The 26059-nt window shown below is 45.1% G+C and overlaps 1 protein-coding gene across 1 annotated transcript; it reads right to left on the reverse strand.

Moving 5' to 3' along the window:
- Positions 1-1384: 1384 nt before the first annotated feature.
- On the reverse strand, positions 1385-25660 carry RBP2 (retinol binding protein 2). Its single transcript, XM_050779750.1, has 4 exons — positions 25531-25660; positions 10839-11017; positions 3226-3327; positions 1385-1666 (listed from the first exon to the last, which is right to left on the reverse strand). Exons 1-4 carry the CDS (start codon positions 25601-25603, stop codon positions 1616-1618), a joined length of 405 nt encoding a protein of 134 aa, XP_050635707.1. The 5' UTR covers positions 25604-25660; the 3' UTR covers positions 1385-1615.
- Positions 25661-26059: the final 399 nt, after the last annotated feature.

The raw sequence follows: 26059 nt of genomic DNA on the forward strand, positions 1-26059 counted from the left end.
GGAAGCTCCCCTTTCTCCCCAGCACCTCTCACTGACTTGACCAAAAAGGCCATGCATGTGAGAGAACTCCGCCTCCTCTGTTCTCCCAGCCAACATGAGGCTCCAGCCAGGCACTCTTCTGGCTTTCTTGCTGCAGGAACATGGCGTGGTTGTTTGGGAGCACAGCTTGCCAGGAGGCCCATGGCATGATGGCTTGATCAAAGGGCTTGAGCCAAGGCTGGCCCTGGGCCACATGGCTGGATTGCAGCCTTTCTATCCATTCCCCTAATCCCATTTAGGATATTCAGAATCAATGAAAAGATCTGATCGTTCAAATCATACCAAAGTGTGCTAACACCATGTGCTACCCTTCTGGGGATAAACCTGCCTTACAAAGGGAATGCTTGCCTCATGGTGGGACAGAACGATGAAGGATATGCCTTTTACCTGCAGGACCCCATGAACTTAGGACCCCGTGAATGATCCACCACAAATCCGTCTGCATTAACCACTCTGTCCTTCCAGGTGCGCTATTCCATCTGTGTACCCAGCAGCAAAATACAATTCTGCTCAGAATAATGAACGTAATGTTCTGAAGGCACCACAAGGTTGTGGAAGTATTGACCTATCTATTTAACATCTGCTCACCAGGACCTCTGAGACTGTGGAGGGGGTAACTCAGCAGAAGGACCAGGGCTAACAGGGACTGAATCCTTACCACATACCAGGGCCCGTTGCAAGCACATTGCATGTTTTAAATTGCTTAATCCTCACAGTGGCCCAGTGGAGGAGATGATAGTTTTATCTCTTCTCCATATCATGGTAGAGGAAAATGAGGACAGAGAGGCTAAATGACAGGCCCATGGTCACCCAGCTAAGAAGTGAAGGGGCAGGACTTGAACTCAGGCCTCCTGGCCCCAGAGCTGGTGGCACCTGGCATGTGGCAGTAGTTGAGCTACACTGAGCCTGAGTAGACGTGTGGTTAGTGACCCCCTCTGTAGCACAGGGCTGATGGACAGAGGGCTGGCTTGGGCCAAGAGCAGCTGGCACTGCAGATCTGTTGCAATAACTCTGCCCAGGCTGCTCAGGGCAAGGTGCAGACTGGGAGGCATATGTATCCTAAAATAGAACTTTGGAGAAATAATGTGCTATCCAAAGGAATGAGTCTCAAACGAGGATGTTCAAGAATCAGTAGCAGATGCTGTGTTGGCCACAGAATGTTTCTAGGTAAAATACCCTCCTCCCCACCCGCCATGTCCCCCACAAACCAACAAACAAGCTAAGAAAAAAGAAACAAAATAAAATAAACTAAAACAAATTAATAAACATGCAAAAACCACACAGACAGTCATCTCTTCTGTCTGTGGGTAAAACTGACAGCTCTAGAAATAAATGGAGATCGATATAAAGGGTTTCAAAATATGGTAGTAATTTTTGTTTTTCCATTTAATGCTAGGTTTTAAAGGAGGAGAATATGTCTATCACTGTTACATACGCATTCTCTTTAAAACCCATCCAGATGCCTTAATGGGGCTCTGTCAAGAGTGGGAAGGTCTCCACAGCTGCTTCTCAAAGCCAGTAGACACTCAGTGTGGGCAGTGGGTAGCTCGTGCTTGGCAGGCCTCCCGCGTTGCTATCACTTCTTTTTGAACACTTGACGGCACACCTGGTTGCCACAGGTCAGCTCCTGCAACGTCAGAAAGTGGGTGAGGAGCTAACAAGCCAGGCCTTTCTTCTGCCCAGCTCTCAGCCCCCTTGGTATCTGGGGGTGGGAGGTTGGAATAAAGAGGACACTTAGGCTTTCTGGGCAAAGTGCATCTCACACACCCAATCAGCGGACATGCCCTGCAGGTAGCAGTAATTTGATTTTGACCCTTGAATGGAGCTTGAACAACTATAGAAATGAAAAATGCAAAGAAATGACCCTCTTGGGCAGGATTTCTCCTACTCCCATGATTAAAGTAACATGGCCTAATTTATAAAAGGCAGCGAAGCCATGAGGAAGGAAAGGACCTAGTGTGGAGAAGTGTTTGGAAGGTAAGGGCCTGAAGAGATGCTGGCCGGTGAGCTGCCCCCCTAACCTGGCTTTCTGGCCTCTGGTGATTAGAATAGTGGCGTGTGGTGGCACAGGTACCCGCAGGGTGTGAGGTGCAGAAGGGCTTTCCCAGGCTTGCCTGTGCAGCCGACAAGGTCCTGTTTTTCATCCAGATAGAGGGAGCCCCAGGCCTTATTTGACCCTCACTCATCCTCGAAGGAGGAGGGAAAAACATGAGTGTGGGAAGGACCACCACGATCATTGCAGTTGACTATGAATTCATTGTCTAAGCCACAGGGACCACTGGGGATTGTATTACAATTAGAAAAATCCATCATCCAAACCAGTGCAGGTAGGGAAAGCCATCAGTGGAAAACACGATGAATGCCTCCCATATATCATCAGCTGACATTGCCTTCAAAATAAAGATCTCAGGTGAAGCAAGGCTGGCTGTGAAGGGCCCCGTGGCTACCTGAATACTGACATTGGAGCCAGGTACCTGCCTGATTCCAAAGTGAGTGAATTAATGAATGAAGAGCCATTCACTGAATGGGCCATTCATTTACAAATGAGCGAAAAAGGATGAAGGAGTGAAAGATTTTTCGCCATTTGAACGCTGAACCCAAAAAGTGCCTTGAAGATTGAAGAATGAAAAATTAAGCTGTCTCAACAGGTATAAGATATTTAAGGATATCAGTTATTGTTCCTACTGCTCTGTTCTAGTACCAAATTAACCTAAAATATTTTGGGGTCAGGAGGACATATCTTATGGAGAGAGGTCAATGCCTGTGGCAGTTCCCAGGCAGAGTGGGTCCCACCTCCTCCCTACCCCACTCCCTCTCCCAGGCTCCCATCATTATGAGAAAGCCCTGTCCCACCCTCCTCCAGGGCATCTAAATTCTGTGGCTCACATTTCTCCCCAGCTGGTCTTTAGCAGGTTCCCTGTATTTCTCCTTGGATCTCTGCTTCCTAACTCAGCATTCTGAACTTTCTTTTGAATTGCAGCTGTTCACAGAAACAGCCATATAGATTTCTTCCTGGAGTCCCCTGAGCCAGATGGGAATGGCTTCCTGACTATATGACCACATGCATTTGGCTGGAGCTCGGGGTAGGAGTGCAGGGCCATTTTTCTTGTCAAAGCGCCTGGCTAGGTGACCACAGTAGTGTGTGTAAGCACAATGGAGAGGAGCTGAGCAGACCCCAGTACTTACCAGGTACAGCTTGTCCCCCTCAATCCACTGCTTCCAGCCACGGTTCTCCTTCTCCCCCTTTTGCACACACACAAGGACATCACCTTCCCAGGTGACCAGTGACTGTAAAGACAGATTCCCAGGCAAATCAAACATAAGGTCTTGAGGGACTGAACACATCTAAACCTGTAGCTGCAATTCCTGCAGCCATTTCAGGGTCCTGCTTGCTCAAAGGGCAGAACCCTCAGCCTCAGGGAGCCAAGATCTTTCCAATGTCATTTTCCACATACACCCTCCATTCCAGCCAAGCCAGCTTATCTTGGCTTGCTCCGTTTTCTTTTAAGGAATTCAACTCTTCCATTTTTCCTTATGGTAAAGATAGCATTTCAAATCAGTGGGAAGAAGATGATAAATTTCACTATATAATGATGTAAAATTTCTGGAAGGGGAAAATACCTTAAAGTCAACAGAGAAACAAAAAACTGAGGGAAAATGATAACATATCAGATTTGATTTCCTTATATATATAAAGGGCTCCTGTAAATCAATAAGAAAAATGTCATTAACTTAATCGTTCATGCTAACAAAGAACAGGAACCAATAGCTTACCAGGGGGAAAGAGCCCTAGCACATGGCTTCTAAACATAAGAAAAAGATATTCAGCCTCACACATTATAAAGGCAAATGCAAATGAAGACTTTGTTTTTCAGATACAATTCGTCATATGGTCAAAGATCAAAGAGTTTGATAATACACTAAATTGGAGGGAGAGTAGAGAAGCAGGCACTCTCTCTTACAGCACATGGGGATATAAATTGGTGTAAATCTCTTTGGAGGGCAATTTTATATCACCTTTCAAAATATAAAATTGCATATACTTTTTGATCTGGAAATTCTACTTCTGGGAATTTTCCTTCAGGAATCACACTGTGAGAACTGCCCACTGTAGGACAGCAATAAAGGCAGGGGAGCTCCCTAAATAATCAGGGGGTTGCCCAGATGGCTCCAGTACTGCTTTCTTATCCAGAACCAGATGGGTGGACCTTCTCCTGGTTCTTGGGTTCCTCCCAGCAGCAATGCCAACTGGTTAATAGCACAGGGGCAGCAGCAGACCGTGTGCTGAACAGCCAGGCCACAGTGGCCAGCAGGTTGGAGAAGCCGCAGGCCTGCTGAATCACAAGAGTGCTCAAACCCCTGTGTACATATTTACAAACTATTTACCCTTCAAATTTCTCCTCCTTCTGTTCCCCACTTTTACCCCTCCTAATACCTGCTATAATCTGTACTACTCCTAGGTGGTCCTACAGGGCCGACCACTTCTGTGCCCAAATTAGGCATGCCCTTCCTAAAATGATTACATCATTCCCATCTGAAGAATGGTTCTGTGTCTGTGCTGTTCTTCAGGATGACCCTGATGCTAGCTGATTTTCTTCCAAGTATGTGCAAACTACATTATGCCTCTCTGAACAATATTATGCTAAGGACCAGATGTTTACTGTTCTTGGTATCTTGTAAACCCAGTTGGTGATAAACTGACCTGTGTTTTTTTCCCCAGTGTCCTTATACATTTGGGCCTGTTTTTTTTGTGCAAATGTGTTTTCTACAGATTGTTAAATCTACCTATTTCTAAAATAATATTTGACCTTGACCATATTATATACTTTATGTACAATTTTATTCCTCCTCATTTTACTCCCCAGTGCATCACAGCATTGTTTGTTACAGCAAACGACTAGAAGCTTCGTAAATTCTGTCAGTGGGTGGCCAGTTAAATATGGTATGGTTCATCCCTGCTATGCAGTCATTGAAAGAATATAGCCGTAGTGTATGGTTTAAGTCGAAAAAGCAAGGAGCAGAGTCAAATGCATAAAGCAGGGAGGGGGGAGTATGTATGCATGCATGTGTTTGTACATGTTTCCTGCAAGGAAGTAAAAGAAACCCTTAATAGTGATTGTCCCTGAGGAGAGAACTGAGTGGCTGGGGGTTAGGAAAGAAAGAAAATTTTACTTTTTGATTTTTTTCAACCATCTGCATATGTTCATATTCCCAAAGCTAATTTGAAAATAAAATTCTACATGTTTTCTAAAGGATAAAAAGGTCTCCTCCTCCTTTAGGACCATCCTAAGCCTCACATCTTTAAAGGTCTTGGAGAAGCTCACTTCATAGGTTGCCTTCCTTGCTCTTCTGCGAATAAGATGTTGTCTGGAATAATAATTTGCTTTTTCTTATGACGAGCCTTGGACTCTGAGTTTTCCTCTAAACAGATGAGAAAGGACTCATGTCTTCAATTTGGGCAAGGACGGTGTCGTCTGTCCTCCTCACTCTCAGATTGCCTCACACATGATAGACATCAAATACATGTTGTTTGAATTGATGCCTGTCTCCCCCAGTAGACAGTAAGCTCCATGCAAGAAGATGCTGTATCTGCTGTTCATTTCTGTAACACCAGCCTCAGCACAGTGACCAGCATTGTTGAATGAATCTCTGTTTGTTGAAACATAATCTTGAAGTAAATCCATTTGCCTCCTTGCCTTAGTTTCTATGGTCCTACCAGAGTGCACACACGTCCATCAATATGGACACTGTATGGTCATTGTTCATTTAGTTGTCTGCCTTCCCAAGGAGGCTTGCAATTCCTGAAAGCAGGAGAGGGCGTCTGATTCATCATTTTATCACTAGCTACTGACTTAGCCCTGGCATGTAGAAGGGGCTTAGCAAATTTTGTGGAAGGAAGGAAGAAGGAAGGAGAAAAATGTTAGTGCATGGGGCTTGTCCTAATATTTTATTTTAATAACTCATATTGGACAGCAAGATTAAAAGTTGTTCTGACCCTAAAGTAAATTGGTTACCAATAAATTATGGTAATACTTACAATATTATAGCCTTATTCCTATAGAAAAATAATAAGAAGCAGAAAGAAGAGAATAGTTAAATGAACAAAAATTTCTCAATTTAATTTGCTTTTAGTTGGTGCCCTTCTTCCCTGCATCAAAAAAGATTTTAAAAAGGGGCTCAATTGCCTTAAAAGATCCTCAGGTTGAGGAAATGGATACAAGCGAGGAAAGCCCTTGGTTCTCAGCTAAGGGATAAAGAAGGGGTACATTCCAAGGGCAGATAGCTGTACACAGAATTAAAGAAGAAACCTGGGCTCCCACCATGCTTTCCACTATCACAGTTTCCAAAGCTAACATTGCTTAAAACAGCCCTTTATGATAAATTAGATACAGGCACTGTATCAATGTTAAACTTATAGAAGCTGATAAGTATATTGCAGTTTTACGAGAGAATATCTTAATTCTTAGGAAATACATACTGAACTATTTAGGGCTAAGGCATCTGATTGTTCAGAAAAAAATATTTGTATATTAGAGAGAAAGCATGTGCAAATGATAAAGCAAAGGGGCAAAATGTAATGTGGTAACTCTTGGTAAAGGGTATACTGGTGTTCTTTGTTATATTCTTGTAACTTTTCTGTAAGTTTGAATTACTCGCCAACACTTTTTTTTTTTTAAAGGAAAATGACAGCTCTTTAAGAGCATTGAAGGACAGTATTCACATGCTCAACCCTTCTCAGTGCACTTTACCTCACTTAAGAGTTCTTTGGTTTGCCTCCAGGGCCCCTCCTCTGGCAGCCCCTGTCTGCCACTCCTCTTCTGGGGGCTCCCATCTTCTTCTGCCGTCAGAATGGCATTATTGGCTCTAACCGCCATTGTCTACCCCTGCTTTTCCCTGACCTTACCATCTGCCCCAATTTCAATTACTTATTTCATTATTGAGATATAATTCACAAAATATAAAATTCACCCTTTTAAGATACACAATTAAGTAGCTTTTATTCCGCAAGGTTGCGTAACCATCACTGTATCTAAATCCAGGTGATTTTCTTCCTGCCCCAAAAGGAACCCCTATGTATTAGCAGTCACCGTTCATTTCCTCTATCCCCTGTCTCTGGGCAACCACTTTCTCTCTCTATGAATTTGCCTATTCTAGATGTCTCATATACATCACACAATACATGGCCTTTTGTGTGGGGCTTCTCTCGCTTAGCACATTTTCCAGGTTCATCCAGGTTGTAGCATGAGTCTGTCCTTCATCCTTTCTCATGGCTGCATATACTCCACATTCCATTCCATGGCTATCAATTACTTATTTTAAATTTAATTTTATTTTGGGGTAGCTTGTGTAGTTTTGAAAGGGGCTGTAACTTCTCTTAGAAATCAGCCAGGATAGGAAGTTGGGAATACATGGAACACACAGGAAGGAAAGAGGGGGGTCCCTGACTCCTCAGAGGAGAACTGACTCTGTGATCAATGTGGTTTCATTGCTTCTGCCCTGGGCTGGCATAGAACTGGGCACTACAGGGCACAACATCTACCTCTCCTCCACACTGCCGAGTGGGGAGATTCCAGAGGGCTTGTAAGGGTGACCACGTAGCTGAGATGTGGAGCCCTGGAAAACAATAGCATGAGGAGTAGCACACACACTCTCACACTCACACACGTGTGTAGGTGTTCACTCAGGCATGCCACCACGTGTGGGCAACAGAAATTAATCAGACAGGCCAGGCATGGGGGCTCACGCCTGTAACCCCAGCACTCTGGAAGGCCGAGGCAGGTGGATCACTTGAGGTCAGGAGTTCGTGACAAGCCTGACCAACATGGCGAAACCCCATCTCTAATATATATATATAAAATTAGCCAGACATGGTGGCGCACACCTGTAATCCTAGCAACTTGGGAGGCTGAGGCAGGAGAATTGCTTGAACCTGGGAGGTGGAGGTTGAGGTGAGCTGAGATTGCGCCACTACACTCCAGCCTGGGCAAAAAGAGTGAAACTCTTGTCAAAAAAAAAAAAAAAAAAAAAAAAAAAAAAAGAAAGAAAGAAAGAAATTAATCAGAGAGGCTGGGCGCGGTGGCTCATGCCTGTAGTCCCAGCACTCTGGGAGGCCAAGGCGGATGGATCACAAGGTCAGGAATTGGAGACCATCCTGGCTAACACAGTGAAACCCCGTCGCTACTAAAAAAATACAAAAAATTAGCCAGGCATAGTGGCGGGTGCCTGTAGTCCCAGCTACTTGGGAGGCTGAGGCAGGAGAATGGCATGAACCTGGGAGGCTGAACTTGCAGTGAGCCAAGATTGCACCACTGCACTCCAGCACTCTAGCCTGGGCGACAGAGTGAGACTCCGTCTCAAAAAAAAAAAAAAAAAAAAATCTGAGAAAGAGATTTGCCCACTCTCTAGCATCCCCTTCCAGCTGAAGGGTTCCAGTGAAGTTACAGGAAGTAGGTAGTTCCTTGGGCATCTGCTCTGCATGGTGATTCTCACAGGAATGACCCATTGTTGGAGGCTGGACAAACTGTCCTGGGTACTTCTCACTCCCTACCAAGGGTGTGTGAGAGTGTCTGTGTGTGTGTGTGTGTGTGTGTGCATTCACTCTGGTTTTCTAGTGAAGGCAAAGAGGAGGCAAGCTGTGGGAAAGAGGATTCTCTCTCTCTGCAGGGCTAACTGCTGATTCTGGAGAGGGGAGAAAATGGAACATGGAGAGGCAGAAGAAAGGTAGGAGTAGTGTTAACATGTGGAATCCATTAAGGGCTGGAAGGGTGATTTATTTTAGGAAGAGCAAGTTCTCTACCACCAAAGGTGACAAAGGATCAACTCAGAGAGGACAGGCCTGCTTTTCAAGAGCCCACACCCAAAGCAGAAAGGTGAAGGAAAATGAAACATTTTGCACTGATTGGGTTGGAATAGCAGAGTGATGCAGAAAATTCTGAGATCAATTTTCCTGGCAATTCTGGTGTCTGATGAATTGGCTTCTCAGTCAGATGGTTCACAGGTTCAGAAAAGGCTTGTTGATCCATTATCCACTCAGGGAGGGGTTCCATAAGTGGACATTCCAGGGCCCAGAATCTTAAGTTCTCATGCAAGAGTGCTCTGATGGAAAAATTTCCATCATGCTTTACTTTTCTTTAGCAAAGAACACTAAATATAATTCAACCTTGACTTGATGGCTGCGACTATCAATACTACAGGACAACTTGACTGAGAAATCAAGTGTGTCTAGCTCTCTTGGCCTTTAAGTTGTCACCAAATAATAATAGCAGCTTTTCCTCCCCATCCCAGGAGAGGAATCAGAGCTTGTGCCCATTGCTTTGGGGGAGAGTTGAGACCTCTGACTTTGCAGGAGCTCCTGGAAGCACAGTGTGAGAGTCTCGGGGTGGTGGCCTGATCCTGGGAAGGTCAGGACTCGTGGAGAGCGGGGCAGGGCAGGGCAGAGGGTGTTGCTTGCTTTGTTGTGGCACTTGAAGAGCTGGCTCTTTGCCGGGGGTGGGAAGGCGACAGTACGGATACCTTGGGTCAGAGTACTCAGCTCTGTCCTCCCTCAGTTTGGGAGATAGGACAGAAGTTCCAGTGGCTGAACTGGCACAGAGGGAGAGGATGCTTTGAATATTCAAACTGCCCACCCTTGTATAAAATGCATGGGCATAGACAGTGAACAGCCAATTGCAACCATGATAAATGACAAGCCAGGAACCTTCCCAAATCTCTTGGACTGTGTATCCCCGGGGTTCGTTATGATGGGAAGGTTGGGTGGAATCCTTAAATACAACTGAGATTGGATTTCTCCTATTCCTGTTTGGTGGGGACTGACCAGGTGTAATTTGATTTGGAAAATCAAAAACAGGCACACTGAGCATGAATGTGAGCAGGAGGGCTGGTTACTGGGTTGGGATACCACACAGTGATGCTGGGGAGAGCTGGTGTTCCCCTTGCCTTCCCAGCATCTCTCCACTTCTTCCTGCTGCCTCTGCCTTATTTGCAAACAGCTCCTGTGGTCAAGGGACTGCCTCTTCTGCAAACTTGAGTTGTTTCTCCCTGCTTTCAGGGTCCCACCTATATTCAATAGTTCAAACAGCAAAAGTCCGGCCTTCTGATACCTGGAGAGTTGCCTAGATTATCCCTTGTCGGTTAAGGCAATGCTAGGACAGAGCCACACACTTGCCAGAGGCTTCTCTAAGTTATTAGGATTGGATAAATCTTGACTTCACTTAACCTACTGATTTTTTTTGTTTGTTTAATTTGGATCATTCTTTTCTAAAAAAATGAAATCAGCTGGGATAATCTATAATTGAGATGTTTTATTTATTTTATATTTGCTCTTTCTCAGCAGAATCATAAAAATTTGAGATATTTTATATAAAAACATCTGATTTCTTTATGTCTCCTAAAAAAAAATCTGGCACCTCCAGGCTTCGCTTCTCCACGGCAGCACTTGACTGGCACTGGGCAGGGCTGCCACCTTTCCATGTGCCCTGGCTCCCAGAGGGCACAGGTGCTGTCCCTCCCTGTGATGTTCCACCTTGCCCTCTTCCCTCTGCCTGCCAGGCCCATGGCTGTATATGACTCATAGGCCCTGGCCCTCGATCCTGGAGAGGTTGAGCTCTTAACCTCTCCTAGGCGTGCCTTTTCCTACTAAACTTTCAATAATTTTTCATTGCCAGCATGATTAAGGCCATCCTGGTCCTCCTTTCCTGATTTTTCCCAGGTTGTTTCTAACATTTTTTTGTCACCATGATACCAAATAGCCAGCCCCTGCACAGAATGTGTGAGTGAAAAACACTAGCCCCAGACAGTACCTTAACATGCCGGTTATCCAGGCTCTTTGTGTACTCGTCAAACTCTACTCCAACAGTGAAATCCACATCATAGTTGCGGAATGTGCTAGTGGTTTTTGTCTTGAAGTTATCACCATCTTGATCAATAACCTTCGTCTGAGTGAGATGTACTGCAATCTTGCGGGTGGCAAAATCAATATCTGTTGGCAAAGGGAATTGTGGAGGTTATGATGTGCTCAGCCAGACTCATTCATTTCTTTAACAAGACCAGACATTCAAGACTAGAGACACAGATTGTGTATAGGCCACCTGTCTTTGCTTAAGTGGGAAACAAGCATCTTACTTGTGGCCAAGTTGGGCAGTTGCCGGGAAACCTAGGAGTCTCCTGGCACCTCCTCAGGATCCCTGATGGGAGGGAGATGTAGCACGCAAGACTCACCCCTAAGCTGCAGCTCCCCAACACACACACACACACACACACACACACACACACACCCCACACACACACACATGCATACACACGTCACAGCACCTCTATTCTATCTGACCCGTTGGGCATCCTCCTAAGAGTTTGCTGAACAAAAAGATCTGAAGATTTAAAAGAAAAAAGACTTTGGAAATCACCAGTTTTGATCATGGTTAAAGATGAAACTTAGGAAATTTTTGTTAATGTCCACAGTGGGGAGGGATAGTTACAAACTTCCATTTTAACAGCAGACTGTTTTGCCTCAGTTCTTAGCCACCAGTAAAGGTTTGTTTTTTGTTTTTTATTTTGTTTTGTTTTTTCAAGATATGGTCTCACTCTGTCATCCAGGCTGGAGTGCAGTGTCATGATTTTGGCTAACTGCAACCTTGACCTCCTGGGCTCAGGTGATCCTCCCATTTCAGCCTCCCAAGTAGCTGGGACAACAGGTGCACACCACCATACCCAGCTAATTTGGTAATTTTTGTAGAGATGGGGTTTCACCATTTGCCCAGGCTGGTCTCAAACTCCTGAGCTCAAGCGATCCATGTGCCTTGGTCTCCCAAAGTGCTGGGATTACAGGTGTGAGCCACAATGCCTGGCCCCCAATGTAGTTTTAAACATATTCTGGACAATAAATACTCGTTCAGAGATTTCTTCTTCCTCCTCCTCCTCCTCTTCCTCTTCCTCCTCCTCCTCTTCTTCTTCCTCTTCTTCTCCTTCTCCTTCTCCTTCTCCTCCTCCTCCTCCTCCTCCTCCTCCTCCTCCTCCTCCTCCTCTTTCTTCTTTCTTCTTCTTCTTTCTTGAGATGGAGTCTGGCTCTGTCACCCAGGCTGGACTGCAGTGCCACGATCTCTGCTCACTGCAGGCTCTGCCTCCAAGGTTCACTCCATTCTCCTGCCTCAGCCTCCTAAGTAGCTGGGACTACAGGTGCCCATCACCACACCCGGCTAATTTTTTGTATTTTTAATAGAGACGGGGTTTCACCATTTTAGGCAGGATGGTTTCGATCTCCTGACCTCGTGATCTGCCCACCTCGGCCTCCCAAAGTGCTGGGATTACAGACGTGAGCCACCACACCTGTTTGTTGTTTTTAATGGATAGGTTGATAATTGTTTACATTTTTATTATGAAAATGTTGAAACAAACCAAAGGAGTGTTGAATGTCCTAACCGTTGCACATTATAACAAGAAGCTAACCCCTAGTTAAGCATAAAATGTGGCTCAACTACCGCCATGCCAAAAAGTTGTTGGCCTGTGGAGTAGATCTAGAAAGAGAAGATAGTTCTGAAAATAGTTGAATTTCTTCCCTTGTTATGAAATCATCTCTCTTGGTCTTTAGTCGGATATCTGATTCCCATTATGCCTGTAAATTCTCCAGATATCTTTAGATGCCAATTTAAATATTTAATATTTTTTCAGAACCTGAGAAGGTTTTAAAAAACACTAGGATTTATTCTATTAAAACCCAAGGATAATAATGACCTCAAGAATAAGAACAGTTCAAATTTCTCAAGTGCTATTTCTCTGAGAACTGCAGTGCCATCTTTATGATATGTAAGTGATGACATTTCATGTTGTGCACTGTCCGGTGCAGGACATACACTATATTGTGACCATGAGAGAGAGAGAGCAGCAGGTAGTTCAGGAAGTTCCTGTCAGTTTGGAGACTGACAACTCTGCTACCCTTCCCATGGTGGCCAAGCATCACTTCCTCACTCTCTCCCCATTTCCTTTCTGACCCATTTCCTTTAAAACTCCTTCTGGCCGGGCGCGGTGGCTCAAGCCTGTAATCCCAGCACTTTGGGAGGCCGAGACGGGTGGATCACGAGGTCAGGTCGAGACCATCCTGGCTCATGAAACCCCGTCTCTGTAAGTCCCAGCTACTCCTGAGGCAGCGGAGCTTTGCAGTGAGCTGAGATCCGGCCACTGCACTCCAGCCTGGGCGACAGGCGAGACTCCGTCTCAAAAAAAAAAAAAAAAAAAAAAAAAAAAAAAAAAAAAAAAAAAAACTCCTTCTTTGTGTCTGGACCTGGTGGCTCATGCCTGTAATCCCAGGGAGGCCTAGGTGGGTGGATCACCTGGGGTCAGGAGTTCAAGACCAGCCTGGCCAACATGGTGAAACCCTGTCTCTACAAAAATACAAAAATTAGCTGAGCATGATGGAGGGGGCCTATAATCCCAGCTACTCAGAAGGCTGAGGTGGGAGAATCACTTGAATCCGGGAGGCGGAGGTTGCAGTGAGCCAAGATTGTGCCATTGTACTCCTCGCAACAGAGCAAGATTCCATCTCAAAAAAAAAATCCTTCTTTACTCACTATTACTCCCCTTCTCCCCAAAATCAAGGAGAGGCCAAATTGGCCACTTGAACCTCACTTTGGGTCAGCAATTTGAATCCACAACAGAATCACAACTGCATAAGGAAGGGCCCTGGGTATTCCTTTAGCAAACCTGACTTGTATAAAGTCAGATTTGAGCCTGATGGAATAATTTTAAGTAATATTAGCTAGCTGGAAGGTAAAAGGATTATATGCCTGTATCCTAAGTTGAAAAGAGAAGTAAGTTCAAGTTGGCATGAACTACTGCACAAATGCCAGTGCCTTGCTCACCTCTCATTCTCTACTATTTGTTGAGTACCTTCCATGTCTAGGAACTCACCAGTGGGTCCCAAAGCTAGTTCCCTTTCTGGATCACCTGAGATAATGTAAAAAAATGCAGATTTCTGGGTCTTATCCCAGACCTAGAATCTCTGGGTGTTAGAGCTCAGTGATTTCAGATTTTGAACTTTGTCCATAGGAGGCTGTTTGGAAAAAGACTTCTATGGTTTAAAAATTTTGAAAGGTACTGTTTAAGTGCCTACTTGTCAGGTCAGAGATGATGAAGTAAGACCTAGAGAGGCTAGTTTCCTTTTCTAAACATACATGGCTGAAGCAGCAATCACAGTGGCTTGGTAATTGGATAGATGTATAGAGAGATTGAGTTGGAAGGAAGAAACAGTGGTTCTGAGCTTGGACGATCAAGGTGAGAGCCAGGGAATAAAAGAGTGAACTAGTTTTATGGGCAAACATAGGGAACTGAATTTTAGGTAAGGTGAATCTGAGAGCCATGCTGTGTGGACTCTTGGTAATATTTGAGATGGCAATTAAGACTCTCTTTGTGTCTAGGGATGGTGTCCCTTTGTGTCTAGGGACAGTGTCTAGGGATGGTGGCTCAGGGTGTAACCTCCCTTGGGAAACCTTCCTCACTTTATTCTTCAAACAAACCCACAAGGTAAGTTTTATTTTATTTTCATTTTGCCAGTGCAGAAAAACTGCCTCAGAGAAGTTGTGTCACTTTCCCTGGATTATGTGGTGAGGAAGCAGTTGAGATGGTACTTGAACTTAGGACGATCTGTCTCTAGGGCTAGTGCTCTGCTCCCCAAGCTCTGGGGTAACACAGTTAGACCATCCCCATGTGTGCAATTTCCGTGGCTGCCCAAGATACTAGTAATTTCTGACTCTGTTAAATTTTCTCTGGAGACACAGGGACTGTGGGATTCAGTTGGATAAGCCCTCCCTGTTTCAGGCAGTTTGTTTTCCAAAGCCCTTGCATACTGTCCCCAACCAAATGACAATTGTTTTCTAGGCCCAGGGCTGTATAATAAGTGAGAGCTGAAGCAATCACACTCCAGCTGGGTATATCATCTGGTAGCTCATTTAACTTCACCTCTGTGGCTTATGGAATTGTACGTGAGCGCGTCCCAGCCACACAGCCTGCGAGGCTTGGGGTGCGGGCTGAGACGAATGGTCTCTCAGCTGCCTTTGGTTCTGTGAATTCCTCTAGTCTTCTTGGCCAGCATTCCCAGAGCCCCTACTTCCCCATTGTATTCGCCGTGGGGTACAGCTCCATCAGATGTTTAGTGGTCAAAAAAATGGGCTCATAAGCAAATAAGTTTGGGACATGAGGAATTAAAACCAAGACAAGCTGGTTTCTGCCCTATAGAATTTCATAGATTCTTTAACATAGGAAAGGTACTTTATAGCTCCAAGTTGGAGGGAGGGTACAGGATGCAGCTTTTCAAAGTCTTGGGCGGCCACGGAGCCCCTCTGTGGAGGAACATGCAGTCGGCCAGGTGTCCCACACACCTTACTATGGAAAGGCTCACCAAACCCTTTCTGACACATTTATCTCAGCCACCTTGGCCTTGCAATCATGAAAATACCTGTTTAATTTTTCTCTCTTCAAGGTAACTGCTGACCTGTTTAGGTGGGACCAAGTGGTCAAGTATTTCCGACTTAAAAAATGAACCCTTTCTTAAAATTGCTACAAGCCACTGAAGAGCATCCTCCTTGTTCTAGTGAGTACAAGCACATGCTTGTGGTGTGCAGAGGAGCTGGCAAAAGGCTGGCATGTCACACTCCAGCTCATATTTCTCTCCTTCTGCCCCAAGTGTGTCCAGCTTCAGTCTCGTCACTGGACATTTGGTTCCAGATCTAAAGCAGCAGAGGGCAGTGGCCATATGTGGAGCTATTATTAACTGCATCATCTTGTGAGGATCAAATTTGATGGTATTTGTAAGAGCTCTGCCCAGTGGCTGGCAGCCTGTAATCATGGCTCTGTAAATGGAGGCTGCCCTCATCATAATAGCATTATGAAGCCCCTGATCTCACAGGCCAATTTCCTTAGAGTCCTTTGTGTTTTCCCATATACCCCTTGAACAGTTGTGCTCTGAATCCTCACTCTCGTCCCAGCTTTCCAAATCTCATAAGGCCCAGCCCCAGCTTTGCCTCCTCCTACTCTTTCTTGCCTCCTTCCTTACCTGCTATCCAGGCCAAACAGTTTTACTGCTCCCCTCTACCTGCCAACTGTATTTAGCATTTCCTCCTGCATTTTTCATGGAGTTGGTTATTCTTTCTGGCAGTCTCACCTCTATGAGGACAAGGACAATGCCATCTTCTTGCTCTGTGTTCCCCACCCCACCACACCATAGAGTCTTGAGCTGGGCACATAGTAGGTACTCAAGAAATACTATGGATTACTTAATGGAGGCAGTAAGGGCCAGGACAGTGATTATCAAAGTGAGGTTCCTGGGCTGGCAGCAGCATTAGCACCTGGGAACCTGTTAGAAATGCAGGTTCTGTGCCATGGCACTCCAGCCTGGGTGACAGAGCAAGACCCTGTCTCTAAATAAATAAATATAAATAAAAATAAAAGAAATGCAAAATCTGGGGCCCACGCTAGACCTCTTAAATAGGAGCTCTGTTGGCCAGACTCTGCTTGTCCTTACAAGTCTTCCAAGTGATCATGTGCATGCTAAAGTTGAGATCTGTGGTATAAACGAGTAAGGGTAAGGGGCAGATGCAGGTACAATCCTATCTCTTATTTCCCAGCTAGCTGTGTGACCTTGGAGAAATCACTTTTCCTTTGCAGGAAAATGAGGAAAAGAATGCTCACTTCAAAGGACTATTTATAGTGTAGATTCAGTAAAAATAATGGTAAAATGCTTTACATAGTACCAAGTAGTTTGTCAGTATTCAGTACACACATTGCCATCCACTCTTGGCCTTACTGTTTGGGTCAAGTAGGGACCAAGTCAGCATTCAGTCCAGAGTGAAAGTTTTGCTCATATTTATGCATCTCCATAGCTGTCTGCACTCCTTGTTTTGCAAGGGACTTGGACTCTGCAGGAAAAGTGGGAATGGTGGCTGATACACTCCATTCCTGTCATAAGGGGGTCTGTCCTATAGGCATTTAATCTAGCCTGGCGACACTTTTCTCTGCGTGGATCAGTTTCCTCACTCTATAGTCTGGTGATGGGTAGAACCAACTTCAGCTCCTTCTCCAGCCCTTTGTGCTAAGGTCTGAGCTGTGCTAAACCATACTTCTGGAACAATAGTTAGGAGATGGGGAAAGAAAAACCATAGGTCATCTGTTAACCAGATGAAACACAGGGGAAGGCTCTAGGTAAAACCACTAAGGAATAATTGAAAATCTACAGAGAAATTTAGAACTGAAGTGTTCCTCTGAGAGCAAGTCTATTTCCACTCAATGGATGTGGAAACTGAGGCCCTGAGAATTTAAGTGGTGGGCTCAGAGCTACCCAGTTAGGATAGCATTCCTGACGATTTCTTTACAAACACATTCTGTTGTCATTTACAACTAACACCCCCCTCCCCAATAAAAAGTATTGCTTGTCCCTTGTCATTTACAACTAACGCCCCCCTCCCCAATAAAAAGTATTGCTTGTCCCTTGACATTTACAACTAACGCCCCCCTCCCCAATAAAAAGTATTGCTTGTCCCTTGTCATTTACAACTAACGCCCCCCTGCCCAATAAAAAGTATTGCTTGTCCCTGGTTGCATAGAAAGGTAGATCACAGCTAAAAATACCTATTGCCGACAGAACTGGTTTGTCCTGGAAACACCATCCCTAGTCAATCTTTCTGACCAGTGCCGGGGGAATCTTATTTGAAGACTATGCAAATGGAATTAAGCATCACTTCTCTTCTGGATTGAAAAATGGCTTGGCCTCTTTGCCACCATTCAGTGTTTGCACAACCCAGTAAATCATGTCGCCTCTGCTCTGCCCCAGGGAAGTTAGCCAAATGTTCTGTTGGCGGACTCCTGATATTTCTAATCAAAAGGGTTTAACTGTGGTTGTAGAACACACACACACACACACACACAGACACACACACAGACACACACACAGACAGATTATAAAAACACTTCCTCTTCGTACTTTGCAGAGAAAATTATTTTCCTGGTATGGTATTTTAACACCAGGGTTATCAAGCATGTTTTATCTCCTTTTCTGGATTAAGGGTATCTCTGAGTCTGATTTATAGCCAGGTGAAATGAATTTCTATCTCAGAAGGAAAGGTCCAAAGGCAAGCTATTTCTGAATAATATATATGGCTTTTAGCTGCTGCAGAAGGAAAAAAACAACACTGACGTGACTTTATTAAAGCATCCTTTTCATAACTGCATTTTGAACAATACAAGCCATAAAGGTGAAATATGAGTATGCTACTCAACATTAAAATGCTGTGTAATGCGCTTGTGAAAAAAGCTAAAGTTGCAGGTGAAAAGGGCAGGTGCTCTTTGTAAATTAAAGAGCAGAGAGGTACAAGTATTCATCATATGAAATCTGAGAACCATTCAAAGTGCAGCTTTGATGGGCTTCAAACCTGGACTCCTTAATTCTCAAATCATTGGCACTCTTAGGCAATTGTGAGAAGCAGAGTGTAAGAACAATTTTCTCCTTTTTTCCATGCCACTTCCTGCTCCAGAGAACACATTTAGAAAGGAATTAGATGAGATCCCTGCCTGCTTCCTCCTCTCACTTCCTTCTAGGCACTGGGGGCAAGCTGTAGACCCTGGTGTGCCTCCCTGCTCCTTATGCACAGTTTCTCCTCTCCATTCTTAGTCTACTGCATACTTACTGGGATGGACATTAGGGTGGAGGTGATGCCAACACATGCAAGGGGAGACCTGTACAAAGGGATAACACCTATCATTACCTAGGCTTTTTCCATCCCTCAGCATTTCCCCTTTGAAAGTCCTACTAGGTACCATATGGTTCAAGTAGAGACTTTGGCAAGGTGTATACCTTCATTGACTTGTGAGCACCATCAGGAATCCAGATTTTATGAAACAAATTCTTCATTGGAGCATCAGACATCTATTATCTATCTATCTATCTATCAATCAATCAATCAATCATCTACCTACCTACTCATTTTCACCCAGGGACTCTGAGTGATTCTCTTGCAATGTTTCTGAGGGTCCTGCCTATTTACTTTGGATGCCTTCATTTGGACATACCTTGTTCACAGTGAAGCTCTTTCTTCCCTACCTCCATGTTTCATATTTCATACCTGCACCAAGAACAGTGTTGAAAAAAGGGATGTGGGTGTTAGAAGCAGATAGCCTGGGCTCCTGTCTTAGGCTCCATCATTTCTTAACCACACGTGGCCATGGACGAGTCTCTCCACTTCTCTGGATTCCTCACCCCATAAAATGGAAAGCATTTCTTCTGTATTTACCTCTGACTGTATCCTGAGCTCTATATCCCATATCAAAGTGCCAATTTTAATACTCCATTTGAATGTGTAACAGATATCTGAAACCAAAATATGCAAACCAGAATTCTTAATGCATGCTCCCCCACCACCCCAGCCTGGTCCCTCCCCACCAAAACTCACTCCTCCTGGTGACTTCCCCATTTCGGGTAATGGGATTGTCATCTGCCCAGTTATTCAGGCCTAAGTCTGGGACCCAAATTCATTTCTATCATTTCCTCTCACTTCATATTTATCTGCAAACCCTGTGAGCTTTATCTCCAAAATATAAGCTGAATCCGTCCTCTTTTCTCCAGCTCCACAGGCACTGCTGTAGCCCAAGCCACGGTCATTTCCTGCCTGGACAACATTGCAGCCTCCTAATGGGTCTCTCGGCTTCTCTGCTTGCAATCTTGCCCTCCTATGATTCATTTTCCATGCTGTGGCCATAGTGATCCTTAAAGAATACAAAGAGGATCAATTTTTCTTCCCAGCAGAAGGCTGGTGTGTGCTTTGCCTTCTGCCTACTTTTCTACTCTCACTCCCCCACCGTACCCACAACCCTTCTGGCTCACACACTTCCAACTCCCAACACACCAGCTTTCTCAAACCCTTGGGCCCAAGTGATTGTCCCCCCTCAGCCTCCTGAGTAGTTAGGACCACAGGCACGTGCTTCCACGCCTGGCTAATTTTTTTATGTTCTATTTTTTGTAGAGACAGAAGTCTCACTATGTTGCCTAGGCTCATCATGAACTCCTGGCCTCATGTCACCCTCTTGCCTTGGCCTTCGAAAGTGTTGGGATTACAGGCGTGAGCCATCGCACCTGGCTTCGTGTTCTTGAATACACCCAAAACCTTCACACTTGCTGTTCCCTGTGTTCAGAATAACACTTGTCAGCATTCAAACCCGGGCTCCACTGTCACCCCTTCAAGCCTTCCCTGACCACCAACCACACTCCACTCCATTATTCTTTTAATTTTCCTCCCAGCACTCACCACTACCCAAAATAACCTTAAACTATTTGTTTACTTTCTGTCTCCTCACTAGTATGTAAACTCCATGTCGGCCGGAAACTTGTCTCCTCATTTCCCACTACACCGCCAGTGCCTAGAGCGCTTCCTGATGTGTCATAGGTGCTCGATATATTTGTTGAAAACTGAATTCACTAAAATGAAGAAAGGTATTTAAAGCTCTAGTGTGATGCGTATCATGGTATGAGAATAATTTGTGCATGTGCTCACCCGTCATGCTAGACTGCAGGCTCTTAAATGGTCAGGATGAGATTCTGCACATGGCACATACTCCAGAAATATTTTCTGGCAGAAACCACCTAGATGGGAGCTGTCTGACTTCAGCCTCTCAGGGCTTTCCCTTCCTGGTGGAGCTTTCAGAGACCCACTAGAACTGATTGTGATAGCCACGGCACTTTTAAGTCTGTGCATGTCAATTTAAAGGAAAAGGATGTTCTTCATAGAAGACAATCCTCATCTGCATTTGTGAATTAAGAAAATAATGGGTTTTCCCCAAATAGTTACAATTTATGGCATAAAAATTTCCTAAAAGATGTATCAATTTAACATTATCCAGTTTTTGGACACATGCTTCCCCATCTTCACTGGTTAAAGTTATGTGATGGTTTTTCATTTTCTAGGCTGACTCCTCCCTGACTCTTGCTCCTCTAGTCACCAAATCCAGCCTATTTCCTGCTCTGGACATCTCCCTGTTCACCCTTTCTGGGTGCTGCTCTCAACACCTTCCCAGGGTCATTGTAACAACCTCTTGAGTTCTCCGACAGTCTGCTGGTCTATTCACTCTGTCTCTGTTAGAGTGAGAATTGATAGCATCTCTCTCCTCTGCATACAATTTCTTCCTAGACCTCTCCTTGTAAGGTGAAGTTCATGTGTAGCACACTGACTTAAAGAGCCTGTTGCTTTTCCAGACTCTTCTTTGGCCTCCTCCTTGAACTTCACCCTCTGGTAATACAACGCCTTCTGGTGTCCCAGGCCCGTGCCTGTGCACATGCCCATTGGGGCTATGCTTGACTCCATCTCCACATGGATAACTCCTGCTCTTCTTTCAAAACCCCACCAAAAAGTACTCAGGAAGCCTTCACTGACTCCATGTACTGTGGCTCCTTTCACCACCATGCACACACTTCTTGTAACTATTGTTCTTTTGATTCCATAGCCCCTTTGAGCCCAAGGCATAGAATCTCAACTGGCCCATCTGTGGCAGATTATATTTTCTTAAATGGCTGCAATAACACCTCTCATCCTACATGCTGTTCTTACAATGCAATCTTGACATTCATCCCACTGAGAGGTGGGGTCTATGTCCTTTTTCTTTGAATGCAGGCAGGCTTGTACCACTTCAACCAATAGAATATGGTAGAAGTGGTACCTGGTAGCTTCTGAAGCTGGGTCATAAAAGGCCATGCAGCTTGTATCTCTTCTCTTTGGACACAGCCTGCATGCTGTGAAGAAACCCAGGTCACTTGGGGAGACCACATGTAGATGTTGAAGCCAAGTTAAGGTCTCATCTGTCAGCCAGCACCAACTGCCAGACGTGCATATGAGTGAGGAAGCCTGAGATGGCTCCAGTCCCAGGTGCTGTCCAATTGCAACCAAATGAGAGCCTTTGAGCAGGAACCATCGGGATGAACCCAGTCAGCCCCCAGAACCATGAGAAATAATAATTAAATGACTGTGGTTGTTTCAAACCACTACATTTTGGGGGTGATTCATCAAACAGTAATAAAAAACAGGAATACCATTTGTGCATGGCTGAAACGTGACTGCTTGAGAACAGATTCCAGGGTTGGTTCTGCTTCAGATGGCACAGTCCCTGGCATCCAAGGCACCTTCTAAAGCTTTGATAGAGAAGTTGAATGATTCCCACCTGGGCAGAGTTAACGAACTCTCTCCCAGTATTCTTTCACATTACGGAGACCTCGTTATGTCTGTCCTCCTTGGTCTCCCCTTTAAAATGAAGACCACCCCTCCCACTCCTTCATCCCCTGATCTGACCTGAAGGAGGACTGACTTCAGGACATGACAAATTCCTCAGGGCAAAGGAGTTCACCAGCTGGTTTCCCCACTGTCAAGAAAGAGTCTGGGGTGAGAAACACCAGGTGCCTAAGAAGGCAGGAGAGGAAGTACCACTGACCTTTGGCTCACTCACCTTTTGAACTCTTAATGACATCATTTGTGGCAAAACCAAAGGTTGCCATGGTGTGTTACTTTGCTGAGGCTGGTGGCTGAGTCATGTTGGGAGGCCAGTGTGTAGAGTGAGTCACTGGGTTAGTGACAAAGCCAGTTTACTGCCCAACCCCACGTCTCAGTAGAGTTGCTCTTTCCTTACTGAACCAACAACTAGGCCCACAGAAAAAGCAAACTCTCTAGTGCTAGGGGTTAAAGTATTAGAAATCAATGATTCTTAGACAGGGAATGGGCATCATCCTTAACAGTAGTCACACATCTGGGGATGTCTACACATACTCTTCCCAAATGCTAAGGGTCTCACTGCTCAAAAGGGTAAGGAAGGCAAGCTTCGTTGACATCTCAGTGTTGGGAAAGCAACCTGCCTCATGTCCTGGGTGTGGAGGCAACTGTTGAGATCTGTTGGGCTGCTTTTAGCAGGTTAGATTGAAGGGGCAGCTCTACCTCACCTGCTTCTAGCTGAGCCACCTGAGACCTGTCTTCAGTCACTGCCATGACTGCCCCACCCATGTTCCCATGGCAGGTTGAGAAGGACAAGGGATCCCACCTCAATACGTATGGTATTAATCTTAACCAGTGGAGTGTCAGCCTAATACTCTACACTGCAGAGATCATGGGACAAAGAGATCAAACGACTTGCTCATTAGAGTGAAATCAACGTAATGTGATGTTAAATTGGAAGTTTTGGCTAAAGCTTTAAGAGACAATAAATATTTCATACCAAGTAGAATTACAAAGTCCAATCTGAAACCTCAATGATGAAGACATTCAAATATCACATTCACAACTTGTGAGCCCCTCACTCACATTCAAGGTGTAAGTTGGTGTGAAAAGAGTTCAGAGGAAGTTGTTAGAGGTGTTGTTAGAGGCAGGATTTCTTGGAGAGAGGTGATGGTGTACTCTGCATCCTCCCAACCCCCAAGAGGAGAAAGGGAGTGGTAGGAATGTTTGCTTCTCACCTTAAGCCTAGAGAGGTGGGCTTTAGGGGTCCACTCTGCAGAGCCATAAACTAAACAGAGCCTAGCTTTTAAATCTAAGTCATCATAGGACTTTTCATTATTTAAGCATAAGCAGCAAAAGACACAAGGTTTCTTTCTAATTATATTACTTGACTCTGGCTTATTCAGCATACTCTTGAAACCTTGAAACTTCCAAATAACCCTGTTAAAGTACTTTTAATTGCTCAAAACGACAACTACATCCAATATCATCTGGAGGGACAGGAAAGGCTGGGGCTATTATCTCTATTTGCCAGATGAGGAAACTGAGGTTCCAAAAGGTTAAAAAAACTAGTTCAAGGTCCCAGAGCAAGCCCTGGACTCTCGTCCCAGCTATGTTGACCCTTCTGCTTTGGTTTCCCCATCTGTATAATCTTGTTCAGAATTCTAGTTCCAAGCTATGCTCCAATCCATTTACCCATGTGTAGAATCAGAATCCCATTTCTATTGGCCACTCCTGGTACTAAAAAACACAGGTGCAACAGAGTTGAGGCTGGGGCTCTGGTAGGAGGATTTTTGCCTCTTTCTTCCTCCCACCAACTATGTTGATGTAAAAATCCTGCTAACCAGAATGAAAAGGAAAGCTATTCAGTGTTAGAAACCAGTGTAAAGAACATGAAGAGGCCAGGCACGGTGGCTCATGTCTGTAATCCCAGCACTTTGGGAGACCAAGGCTGGCGGATCACGAGGTCAGGAGATCGAGACCATCCTGGCTAACACGGTGAAACCCTGTCTCTATTAAAAATACAAAAAATTAGCCAGGCGTGGTGGTGGGCGCCTGTAGTCCCAGCTACTCGGGAGGCTGAAGCAGGAGAATGGCGTGAACCCGGAAGGCGGAGCTTGCAGTGAGCTGAGATCGTGCCACTGTACTCCAGCCTGGGTGACAGAGTGAGACTCCATCTCCAAAATAAATAAATGAAAAAAACAAACAAACAAACAAACAAAAAAAAAGAGAACATGAAGAAAGAGCTTAGTTCCACAAATATGAAACATATCACAGCTTTCCTTGTTCACTGACATGGTGGACATTTTCAAGCTAGAAGTTTACCACACCAAAAAACTCATGATTTCCACTCTTGGAGAGACCTCCCACTGTCATATCCAAGTTATTATTGCGCCTCTAACTCCACCCACTGCCATTTCTCTCATTCTACATGTGGAGGACGTTCTAGCGAAGTAACCCCATATGTGGAGAACTTTAAAGCTAGAAGAGGTGATAAAGAGGCTGCTGAGGGATGGAATAAGGACAGGCAGCCAAAGCCCCTTGCTCAGCACCTGGAGCACAGGAGCCACCCAGCAACTGTGAGCTCCCCTCTGGGGACCCACTCACTCTAGTTCCAGGCAGAACCTGTAGGCTGGGCAGGGCTACGTGTTTTCTGCCAGTTCCACAGGGAACCCACCCTGTGGTGAACTCAGGGCACGCACCAATTGGTAGCCCTTGGCCTGGAACCCAGTTCAGAAGTTATATAAGCAGTGGGTTGTTTGTGCTATCTGACAAAAGCCTCTCTTGCCTTCCATGAGCTTGATTTTCCCTAGGTTGAGAGATTTGCTAGCTATTTCTTTTCTGCTTCCCCATTACAAAACTGATAAAAGAACAATGCAGGGGTCATTGGTGGATAATATCAGGTCCAAGTGGTTATCAAAGAGATGGTAGTCACAAGGCAGGGGAGCAACTGGGTTATCCTCTCAAGTTTGGCTTTACTCCGTGTGTGTGTATCCTCCTGACATACACATTCAGTGTATGTTTTCTGTGGGCCAGGCACTGTGCTAAGGCATCCTAGACATAATCTCATTTATCATTATTCCCAGTTTCCAGATGAGAAAACTGAGTCTCAGAGAATTTCTATGATCTGCCTAATATTGCACAGCTGTACATGAGGCATGAGGATTTGCACACAGGTCTGTTGAACTCCATAGCAGCACTGTCTGGAGGGCCAGACCACAGTACTCCCAACAACAGCTTCCTTCCCCATCCCCAGTCTCCTCCTTACCCAGAGCCTTCATGTAGCCCTCAAAGTTTTCATTACTCTCCATCTCCCAGGTTCCATTCTGGTCCCTTGTCATGGTGGTGGCCTCTGGTTCAGTGAGGGTGTGTGGTGGATGGCAAGGAGCAGGCTGCAGGGAGAATGTGTTGGAAGGAGCTGCTTTTATAGCCTAGTGGACCAGGTTTATGACTCTGAAGGTAACAGGTTCAAAGGGCAGAAGCACAACTCAAAAGAACTTTCCTTTGCAAAGTTCAGCGAGACTATAGGCAACCCAGGAACAAAGTCCTGGTATGGCCAGGCGTGGGTGTCCCAGTGACCTGCACCGTAAGCAGGGCCCTAGAGCAGCTCATTTTTGGCTGGCTGGGCCCCCATGGGCCCCTTGTCCCACACAGAACATTTCATCCAGTACTGGAAGAAAACAAACATTCAGGGTCTACCCCGCTTGTACTATGGGTCACCAATACCCAGGCCTCAAGCCTGAAGTCTATCAGCCATGAATCCAGCACTCGTAGCAAGGCTGGTGAAACTGAAAAGA

Source organism: Macaca thibetana, chromosome 2 (assembly GCF_024542745.1).
Source record: "Macaca thibetana thibetana isolate TM-01 chromosome 2, ASM2454274v1, whole genome shotgun sequence".
Taxonomy (NCBI): domain Eukaryota; kingdom Metazoa; phylum Chordata; class Mammalia; order Primates; family Cercopithecidae; genus Macaca; species Macaca thibetana.

What these genes read in the sequence shown, in the direction of transcription:
- RBP2 (XM_050779750.1), bottom strand. Translation starts at nt 25,603, where the DNA reads ATGACAAGGGACCAGAATGGAACCTGGGAGATGGAGAGTAATGAAAAC. An exon ending in TGGATAACCGGCATGTTAAG is followed by an intron (nt 3,328 to 10,838) that starts GTACTGTCTGGG and finishes CTGTCTTTACAG; the next exon opens with TCACTGGTCACCTGGGAAGG. An exon ending in AGGGGGACAAGCTGTACCTG is followed by an intron (nt 1,667 to 3,225) that starts GTAAGTACTGGG and finishes CTGACGTTGCAG; the next exon opens with GAGCTGACCTGTGGCAACCA.